The 11,164-nt window shown below is 39.9% G+C and overlaps 1 protein-coding gene across 1 annotated transcript; it reads left to right on the forward strand.

Moving 5' to 3' along the window:
* The first annotated feature begins 671 nt into the window (after positions 1–671).
* On the forward strand, positions 672–10,817 carry LOC128233189 (polyunsaturated fatty acid 5-lipoxygenase-like). The gene is made up of 6 exons (XM_052946999.1): positions 672–759; positions 1,589–1,775; positions 5,227–5,425; positions 5,606–5,720; positions 6,227–6,373; positions 7,312–10,817. The coding sequence occupies exons 2-6, from the start codon at positions 1,593–1,595 to the stop codon at positions 8,648–8,650; spliced, it is 1,983 nt and encodes a 660-aa protein (XP_052802959.1). The 5' UTR covers positions 672–759; positions 1,589–1,592; the 3' UTR covers positions 8,651–10,817.
* The last annotated feature ends 347 nt before the right edge of the window (positions 10,818–11,164 follow it).

The following is an 11,164-nucleotide window of genomic DNA, read 5'->3' on the forward strand; positions in this document are numbered from 1 at the left end:
AACAATCATCTTTTAAACTATGAAATATCAGTGTCAAAAAAGGTTACCAAGATATTGAGTGTTAAATCAATTGACATTTTTTACCCCATGTGACCTTGACTTTGATCCAATGACCTAAAATTCTTCATTGGTCATCTACTCAATATGTTTTATCATCCTGTAAAATATGAGGGCTCTGTCAGACAGAGCAACACAACATGCCCATTATCTATCTGGTAGGCATGCACTGTTGTTTGAAATGTGTGACGTTTTCGTATGAACAATATTTTATATAATACGGTTGAAAATACACTATATTATTCATTTCAAATGAAATTAAATCAAGAAATTAAAATATACGTACGTATATCTCCTAAATTGTTTGATGATGCCTGTGTAAAACAGCCAACGGTCATTTTTTTAAATATTCATTGTCCAATAGAATTTAAGTTCAAGATTGTATTCAAATGTCCAAGGTCAATTATATTGAACAATCTTTCTTCTTTATACAGAATATAAAAAATATTCTCTTCGCTCGTTTCGGGTTGTATGAAAAGTGACAAAATTGTAAAAACAAATTCGCTCGCTCACTCCAATTTTTAAGGGCAAACACCCAAGGAAAAAATATTAATTTGGTGTGGCCTAAAGGTTGTTTATTAAATTCAATACAACCAATTGTTATAATAGGATATCAAGATTATGCGTCACTGTATAACTAACGCACGCTATCCTTCAAATTTCGTCAATCTGTTATGTCCTTTACGGAACTTGATTAGTGTGGTAAGTATAACAATATTTAATTTGTGATGTGTTTTCAATGATTATGACTTTTCTAAATCGCTTCAGTTTTACTCAATTTTAAACTGTAGTACAAAAACGCCACCGTTCTAATTATGTTTATGATTATACTTTGGTCATGCAAAACATATGTGATCAAGTATAAATTACCAAAACAATACATACATCATTCTGTGTCAGTTTACTTCGTGATATTACATACATCATTCTGTGACAGTTAACATCGATCACGCATACAATTTAACTTATTAGAACAACGCAACACTCTGCGTTATTGTATTATGGTGGCATATAACTGCCGTAAGATCACCTGTTAACGTTCGCGAAATGTTTCGTGTTAACCACTTAATTTTCGCAATAATTATTTAGTTAATATTCGCGTTACTTTTTTGGTAAGATAAATATCATAAGACAAAAACAGGCTTGAAAGTGCCCAGAACTGCCACTTATTACCTTTTTTAGCTGTTCAACATTGGCAGGTTATCTAGTTATGGTTTGCGAATACCACTTAATAAATAACATAATAACTGGTTAACGTAATAAGATGCGTGTTACTACTTAGCTATCTAGTTATGGTTTGCGAGTTGTACTTAATAAGTAACATACTAACTGGTTAACGGATAAGATTCGTGTTACCTCCTATCAATAAATATATTTATACAAATGGTTATCAACTTATGATTTGCGAATTTCACTTAGTAAGTGGAAACACGAATCTTATTACGTTAACTAGTTATGATGTAAACGAACGCGAGTTATTCGCAGCATTTTGAATACAATCACTAGTTTGGAAAATTCTGTGTCCCTGCAGAGAAATGTACGAATACCGGATAACAGTGAAGACGGGTGATCGACCACGAGCGGGTACCAACGGCAACGTTTATGTTGTCCTATACGGCGAAGAAGACCTGGTGACCCCTCCTACAAAGCTTGATGCTTTTTTTCATGACGACTTCGAGCGCGGACAGACGGACGTTTTCAACTTGAAAAATATACAGGTAAGTTTGTTTCAGTTCATTGATTAACATTGTATGTAAAGTGGCGCGACAATCAGCTGGTTTAGTGGCACAGCGATCAGCTGGGTCAGTGGCTCAACGATCAGATGGTTTAGTGGCACGACGATCAGCTGGCTCAGTGGCTCAACGATCTGCAGGTTTAGTGGCGAGATGATCAGCTGGTTAAGTGACACGTCGATCAGCTGCTTTAGTGACACGACGATCAGCTGGTTTAATGGCACGATGATCAGCACGTTAAGTGGACGGCGATCAGCTGATTTAGTTGCACGACGATCAGCTGGCTCAGTGGCTCAACGATCTGCTGGTTTAGTGGCGTGATCATCAGCTGGTTAAGTCACACGTCGATCAGCTGCTTTAGTGACACGACGATCAGCTGGTTTAATGGCACGATGATCAGCACGTTAAGTGGCACGGCGATCAGCTGGTTTAGTGGCACGACGATCAGCTGGTTTAATGGCACGATGATCAGCACGTTAAGTGACACGGCGATCAGCTGGTTTAGTGGCACGACGATCAGCTGGCTCAGTGGCTGAACGATCTGCGGGTTTAGTTGCGTGATGATCAGCTGGTTAAGTGACACTTCGATCAGCTGCTTTAGTGACATGACGGTCAGCTGGTTTAATGGCACGATGATCAGCACGTTAAGTGGCACGACGATCAGCCGGTAAAGTGACACGACGATCAGCTGGTTTGGGGACACGACGATCAGCTGATTTAGTGGCACGACGATCAGCTGGTTAAGTGATACGACGATCAGCTGGTTTAGTGATACGACGATCAGTTGGTTTAGTGGCACGACGATCAACTGGTTTAGTGATACGACAATAAGCTTGCAAGAAGATCAGGTTATATAGGTACACGACCCTCAGCTGGCTTAGTGACACGACTATCAGATGTTTTGTGGCACGACGGTCGGCTTATTTAGTGGTATGACGATCAGCTGGTTTAGAGGCACGGCGATCAGCTTGTTTAGATGCTCGACGATCAGCTGGTCTAGTGGCACGACTATCAGCTGGTTTATGCACAAGACGATCAGCTGGTTTAGTGGCACGACGATCAGCTGGTTTAATGGCACGACGAACAGCCGGTTAAGTGGCATGACGATCAGCCGGTGAAGTAACACGACGATCAGCTGATTTGGTGACACGGCGATCAGCTGGCTCAGTGGCATGACGATCAGCGGGTTAAGTGACACGACGATCAGCAGGATTAGTGGCACGACGATCAGCCGGTTAAGTGGCACGACGATCAACCGGTTAAGTGACATGACGATCAGTCGATTATGTGGCACGATGATCAGCTGGTTAAGTGGCATGACGATCAGCTGGTTAAGTGGCACGACGATCAGCACGTTAAGTGGCACGGCGATCAGCTGGTTTAGTGGCACGACGATCAGCTGGTTTAAGGGCACGATGATCAGCACGTTAAGTGGAACGGCGATCAGCTGGTTAAGTGGCACGACGATCAGCTGGCTCAGTGGCTCAACGAACTGCGGGTTTAGTGGCGTGATGATCAGCTGGTTAAGTGAAATTTCGATCAGCTGCTTTAGTGACATGACGATCAGCTGGTTTAATGGCACGATGATCAGCACGTTAAGTGGCACGGCGATCAGCTGGTTTAGTGGCACGACGATCAGCTGGTTTAGTGGCACGACGATCAACTGGTTTAGTGATACGACAATAAGCTGGCAAGAAGATCAGGTTATATAGGTACACGACCCTCAGCTGGCTTAGTGACACGACTATCAGATGTTTTGTGGCACGACGATCGGCTTATATAGTGGTATGACGATCAACTGGTTAAGTGATAAGACGATCAGCTGGTTTCGTGATACGACAATCAGCTGGTTTAGTGGCACGACGATCAACTGGTTTAGTGATACGACAATCAGCTGGTTTAGTGGCATGACGATCAACTGGTTAAGTGATAAGACGATCAGCTGGTTTAGTGATACGACGATCAGTTGGTTTAGTGGCACGACGATCAACTGGTTTAGTGATACGACAATAAGCTTGCAAGAAGATCAGGTTATATAGGTACACGACCCTCAGCTGGCTTAGTGACACGACTCTCAGATGTTTTGTGGCACGGCGATCGGCTTATTTAGTGGTATGACGATCAACTGGTTTAGAGGCACGGCGATCAGCTTGTTTAGATGCTCGACGATCAGCTGGTCTAGTGGCACGACTATCAGCTGGTTTAGGCACAAGACGATCAGCTGGTTTAGTGGCACGACGATCAGCTGGTTTAATGGCACGACGAACAGCCGGTTAAGTGGCATGACGATCAGCCGTTGAAGTAACACGACGATCAGCTTATTTGGTGACACGGCGATCAACCGGTTAAGTGGCATGACGATCAGTCGATTATGTGGCACGACGATCAGCCGGTTAAGTGGCATGACGATCAGCTGGTTAAGTGGCACGACGATCAGCACGTTAAGTGGCACGGCGATCAGCTGGTTTAAGGGCACGATGATCAGCACGTTAAGTGGCACGGCGATCAGCTGGTTTAGTGGCACGACGATCAGCTGGCTCAGTGGCTGAACGATCTGCGGGTTTAGTGGCGTGATGATCAGCTGGTTAAGTGACACTTCGATCAGCTGCTTTAGTGACATGACGATCAGTTGGTTTAATGGCACGATGATCAGCACGTTAAGTGGCACGGCGATCAGCTGGTTTAGTGGCACGACGATCAGCTGGTTTAGTGGTACGACGATCAGCTGGTTAAGTGACACGACGGTCAGCTTGATAAGTGGCACGACGATCAGCTAGGGGCCTTGGTGAGTTGCGACTGATACGAACCACTGAGCTTACTGAACAATGAACTTAGTGTCATATTTCCGTTAATTCGCTTCATACTGTGATAATTGAACTTATGCGAGTTTTAAAAATGAATACAAATAAAAGGTCAAAGAATGAGAGCGAAGAGGTCCTATCTGCTTCTTTATCTAATGCCACTTGGAACCTGTTCATCTTGACCCCTCATAACAAAAATCGTGTTTTTACAGAAATCACGACTAAGATCTTTTAATGAAATAGCCTTAAGTATCGAGGTAAATCTGTTTTCGTTCATCTCGCTATATATTATATTATCAAAAACTCAAATTAAGAGGAACACAATCATGAGAATTTTGCATACGCTATGTTTATTTGGTACTGAAACAATTTAATGAACCACACCACTACAAGTATATCTGCATGGGCAGGCCCAGTATTTGGCCTTAGAAGGGCGCGTAACCTTGAGGCGCAAACTGACAGTCTATAATTGCATATTCTGGTGTTATTTGTCATACCCTATTGACATTGACAGTTCACTAAGACAATATTAGGGAGAGGGACATGGGCGCGTCAGGTCCCCCGCACCCCGCCACCGCCACACTCCTGGACCCGCTAGTGTCTATAATCGTTGATGTTTTAGACTTTATTTGCAGTTTGATAAAGTGTCGGTGCTGGAGCTATGGAGGGACGACGCAGGGTGGTATACGGAATGGAACATTGATACGATCACGATTGAAAACCTTTCGGGAGGATGGGAAGCCGTGTTCCCAGTGTTCCGTTGGATAAAGTCGAATGTCCACTACAAATTCAGACCATATGACACCTGCCTCCCCAAGGACGACATGTTTCCAGGTAGGAAGTACATTAAGCAAATTGAAATGGTTACTATGTTTAAAATTATCAAGCAGATTCAAGATTTAAATGTATGAAAAAATCAAATCGCATTGACATTCACCAGACGTTTAATACAGATAAACCATTTACTGACGTTGTGACAGCGAGTTTACTTAACATTAATGATTCATATCACAGAACAACGCACTCGAGAACTTGAGGAGAAGCGGACGTTGTATAAATACTCGCAGCTGGAACCAGGATTTCCAGTACAAGCGCCTGAAATCCCCCTAGATGAAGAGTTTTCATTCAGGTTTCATACATGTATTATAATAATTGTTAAACCGGGTTAATAATATACTTAAGGGGTAGATTGATTCAAACTGGAAATTGACAAAGTAAATACATGTAATAAAACTTTATTATGTAATTATCAAACCAAAACACAAATGATTGGCATTTTGGACGAACATTCAGGACTCATATTCGATATAACTTTAAAAGAACAAAAGAGCCAGTACTTAAGAAGATTAAACTTAACTGTTGAATTTGTTTCCTAAATTGTATTGCATGTCTTGGTCTATGGCTAAATCAAATGTACGCAACATTCTCTATTGCCAAATGTGATATTGAAACCCTGTGCTATGGAACGTCATTGATACCCCATTCACACTGTTACTACGTCGCGTCAAGACATACACGTCGTAAGTTTCCGAAACGTCGTAAGAGTGAGACGGGGGTCTAAATTTTTAGGTGTTTTACCTTAAGTTAAATTGAAACCATATGAAAAGGAAAATACTTTTTTTGTTGCACCTTTAGTTACCAATGGGACATTACTAAGAAGAAGTTGATTCTCATGGGGACCAGTAAGTTGAAGACGCTGTTTCGCGGTGACTGGGAGTCGGTGGAAGACGTCGAGAGCATCTATGATGATAACATGTTCCCGCGTCCATCCGACTGCACAAGGTACACATGACCATTCACTGGCTCACCTTGAATATTATATAAATATTAACTTTGGATTACTTTTTGAAAGTATGGCTTGGGCACTTGCCTTTTTTCGACTACTGCGCTTGACCCTGTAGTTAGCATCGTATTATTGACCCCGTAAATTGCATTCATATTATACTTCACTTAGTGATTTTCTTTATATAATTACTTATGTTGGAAAAACATTAGATTATAGACGGCAAACCGGATATGTTTATTAACTAAAATCTTCAATAACTTGGTGTGAAACGAACTTGAAAGTTGAGAAAAAACACTTTCAGTTAATTGAAGGAATCATTTCTGTAATAAGCTATACACGACTAAATAAAATATTAACACTTAACTGCTTAACATTTTTACAAGTGATGTATGGCGGTATTTTTCACCTTAATACAAAATGAAACTAGGCCATTTAAAAAAACACGCAAAAATGTGTCTTTATTTTATCACAGTGTATTGAAGATTGTTTTTTTATTTCAAAAATAAAGACTTTGATATTTCTGTGAGTTGCGATTTGGTTTATGGCGATCCCATCAAATAGTGGTTATTTCCCTTTGGTCTAAAGTAATCACTGCCGTCACGCATTTTCGATATTATGAAATGGTAATCAAAATCACGTGACTTCATTCAAAAAATTAGATTATTTCTTTCATCTGAAATCATTTCTGATTTTTAAACTTTGAAAACAAAGTTATTTAATGGAAGTTGAAATATTGCATTAATATGTGTAAAAAGATTTAAAAACCAAGCAACTTTATATAGCTGAAATCTAGCTATTTTCGTACGTGGTTACAGAGATCTTCTCTGAGATCATTGCGCAGGAGATTGCGAACTTTGGTCTGGTGCTTCAAAAAAAAGCAGAGCTTTATATTTCAAATAATACTTGTAATTTATTAATATTTGTATTTTTTCAGATGGCTCAGTGACGAGAAATTTGGACAGCAACGTTTTGACGGTTTGAACAGCATGGTCATTCTTCTGTGTTCGGTGCTGCCTCCGAAGATGGCCGTTGATGACGAAATGATGCGTCCCTTTTTGCAGGGCCTTTCTCTTGAGGATGCGATAAAGTCAAAGCGAACCTTTGTGGTTGATCATAGCATCATGGATGGAGTGACCACTCGCCCTGGGGTTTTCTCTTGTGCTCCTATTGCGCTCTTCTTTCGTCGGGATGACGGCAAGATAGTGCCTATAGCAATCCAACTGTTTCAGCACCTGGCGCCCGACAATCCTGTGTTCTTGCCGTCAGACCCCAAATACACATGGATCTTGGCGAAAATGTGGTTTAACTGCGCGGACGCACAAGTTCATCAATGGATCGCTCATCTTGGCTTCACCCATATCATCATGGAAGGCTTCGTTATCGCCACTCACCGTCATCTATCTCAGTCGCATCCCATATTTAAACTGCTGGCTCCGCACTTTTTGTACCTGATTGCCATAAACCACCGCGCTGTAGAGACGCTAATGAACCCTGGCGGCCATATTGACAACACTCTCAGTGTGGGCAAAGACGGTGGGGTCCAGTTAATCGGCCGCCACCGTTCATTATGGCGTTTAGACGTAGCCGGTACCCTTCCAGCCGATCTTAGGACCCGCGGAGTGGAAGACCAAGAGATAGTTCCTGACTACCCTTGCCGAGATGACGCCTTGCTCTCTTACAACGCCATAAGGTCGTACGTAACGAAGTACGTACATCTCTACTATGCCTCCGACGAGGTGCTTATTAATGATCCAGAAATTCAGTCGTGGCGCCGCGACCTTGATCTCCCAATGGAGGCTGGAGGCCTTGGAATCATAGGAGTCCCCGGAAGTGATGGAAAGTTTACTACACGTGATCAATTTATCACGGTTCTGACAAGCATTATATACACATGTAGTGTTGGTCACGCATCTGTGAATTTCAAACAATATGACGAATATGCATTTCCTATGAACTACCCGTCATGGCTGAAGGGTGATCCTCCGAAGGACAAATCTGCAAAGACAGAAAGGGATATTTTAGACGCCATCCATTCACGAAAGGCTCAAATGAAAGTGATGTTGGTTTCAAAGATTTTGAGTGAACGCAGTACAAGGCCGCTTGGGGATTTCGCGATCGACTACGTTTACGATCCTCCTGCGGTACAAATACAGAAGGAATTTCGCGAGCAGCTCAAGAATATCAGTGACGTCATCAAGCGCCGAAACGAGACTAGGGAATGTCCATATCCCTATTTGGACCCGGCGGAAATTCCAAACTCTATAAGCATTTAAGATCAAACGTTAATGGACAGTGACACTATCATTTGTAACAGGAAAACGACAATACTCTCACATTCTTATAATATTGTATCGTACATTTTTAAATTAGCACTATGTTTTCCCGTAGATATACTTAATCCGACTAACAATTCACGCAACAAGCGATGCATTTAAATAATTCTTTCTTGTTTGTTATCATCTTTAATTCAGTGGATCATAATGTATACACTGCACATACGAATAGCAAACGTATGTATTTTATGTATAAAACACGTTGAAATCAAGCAACGCATTATGTGCGTTTCGTTGATATTGATATTTGTGAAACATACAATGGAAACTTGTTTGTTTTAGTTAACATTTGGATTGTACTTCACCTAGTAAGCACCAAAAGCCATATTTTACGAGTGCCGTAGCCACGAGTTATATATTTATTTACTTTGTTTTATGATGTCAAATATATATTGCGATATTAATTAGTACATTATTTAATGAAAGTACATAAATTGACACTCAATTGTAGTATTTAAAAAAGCACGCCAATTTGTATGCGGACCTAACGCCATTTCGTAAATGACATCGTTGAAATTGTGTCCCAGCCATGTGCGCAATGACTTTTGATTTGGAAGTGAGAGTCGGCTAAATTTCCAAACAGAAACTATTATTAAATTGTTATTTCACTTTTTGAAACAGCGCATCGAATTGGTTGATATGTCGTTACAGTTCTTTTATTAAATGTCTCAGATTTTAACGCAATCTTATTAAGAATAAAAAATCATTTCGGGGTAATTGATGCTATCTTAAATGCAATAGATAGCTCATACTATGGCATTCAATATTGCGTAAATCCCCCATAAATGAATGCTTACATTTTTTATTGTCGCTGCTCATCAAAATGAACGCATGACAGATAAACTGTTAAAACAAGGATTTAGATATCAGAAATTGAGGAAAACCTTTTTTAAGTTCTTTATTTAGCATTACGACATACTCTCTAAATACAGATTTTACAGTCTTATATCTCTGATTGTTAACGCTATTACTCATCCGAATTTCTATGGCGACATTCTCAAAAAGCTTCGTAAATTTAAAATGCTTCCTCTAATTGGACTTACTGATCCACTTAATGACCTTTTATATACTAATTTGAATCGCGGGTATAATGGTACTATTTCACATGATACATGTCTTCTGGTATTTGAATAAGATTTTCTTGAAGACATCATTCATGTTGATCTCAACTCCTTGCAACGACATTAATTGACCAGCATTTATAACACTTATGACATTTTGTTTTAAGTTCCACAAGTTTGAATTTAGCTTCAACTGACCTTTACTTCATTTACCTTTTTCCGATATTATAATAATGCTCAATACCGTTTCCGATCGAGGTGAGCGTTGCAATCCGCGAATGGTTTCCTTGAAGATTGAAAGTTATCTTTAAGCTTATATATTTCGATTTAGTAAATAATGATTAATGATGGTACAAGTGTGAGGTAATGGCCATGCTAACTAGTTTAAGCCCCGATAGACCTGAGTTCCAGTGAACTCTTGTTTCACCGACCGTTCAAAGGCGATAATCCCATCACTTAACGGTTAAGCAATTTTGATGCGGTTATGGTCTATTTGCGGTGTTTGTATTTATGTATGTGATGTTAATATGTTGGTTTCCGTAGTTCATTGTCGTTTGGGCCCTTGCATTGGGCCCCTAAACAGGGTTTATTTTTGAACTTTTGACTACTTGGCATGCCCCTGTATTTTCCTTTGTATTATTGTCTATTTTTTTCGAATCTTTCCGACACCGTATTGATGACGAAATTATTTGGAGAGCATCTTCTAAGCAAACATTATGTTAAACATGGATGCAATATGTCGTTTTTCGGACGTCCCGTATCAAGACATTTTTTTTTGTTTTTGTATGTTTATACATCGAAAGAAACATTGAACAGGTTGATATATCATAATAGTTTTTTTTTATAATATGCCTCATTTGATTAGTTCCGGATTTACACGCACTCTTTTTTAATGATCAAATTTCATTTCGGGGTCATTTATGATATCCTGAATGATATATGTCAAACTAGGGTATTACAGATCGCTTGCATGTGCCCCCAAAATGAATTTCAATCCTAGTGTTTACATTTCGAATTCTTTCTTTCTTCAGAAATAAAGTAAAACTAAACAATAGCTGTTTTTGTTTATTTTCCGACCGGGAAGGTCTATCTATACGAACTAGCCTTAGTCAACCATTTTGCGAAAATTTGTTTCTGCCTCTCCAAATAGATCGCTACCTTTTTTACTTATTCACATTATAAAAAAAATAAAGAAAGACAAACATTTATATTTCGGTCACACTATCCGCTATAACAAAGGTTGTCTTATATCTTCAACAGTTTTTAGTCGGATATTTTTTGCGAAATTAAGTCGATAATTTTACATCTTTTACATTTCAAAGTTATTCACCGGCGAACCTGTTTGTTGCATTTTTGAGTGCAGAACAATACACACACATGGATTAAAATATCT

This window comes from Mya arenaria, chromosome 1 (genome assembly GCF_026914265.1).
Source record: "Mya arenaria isolate MELC-2E11 chromosome 1, ASM2691426v1".
In the NCBI taxonomy this organism is placed as follows: Eukaryota; Metazoa; Mollusca; class Bivalvia; order Myida; family Myidae; genus Mya; species Mya arenaria.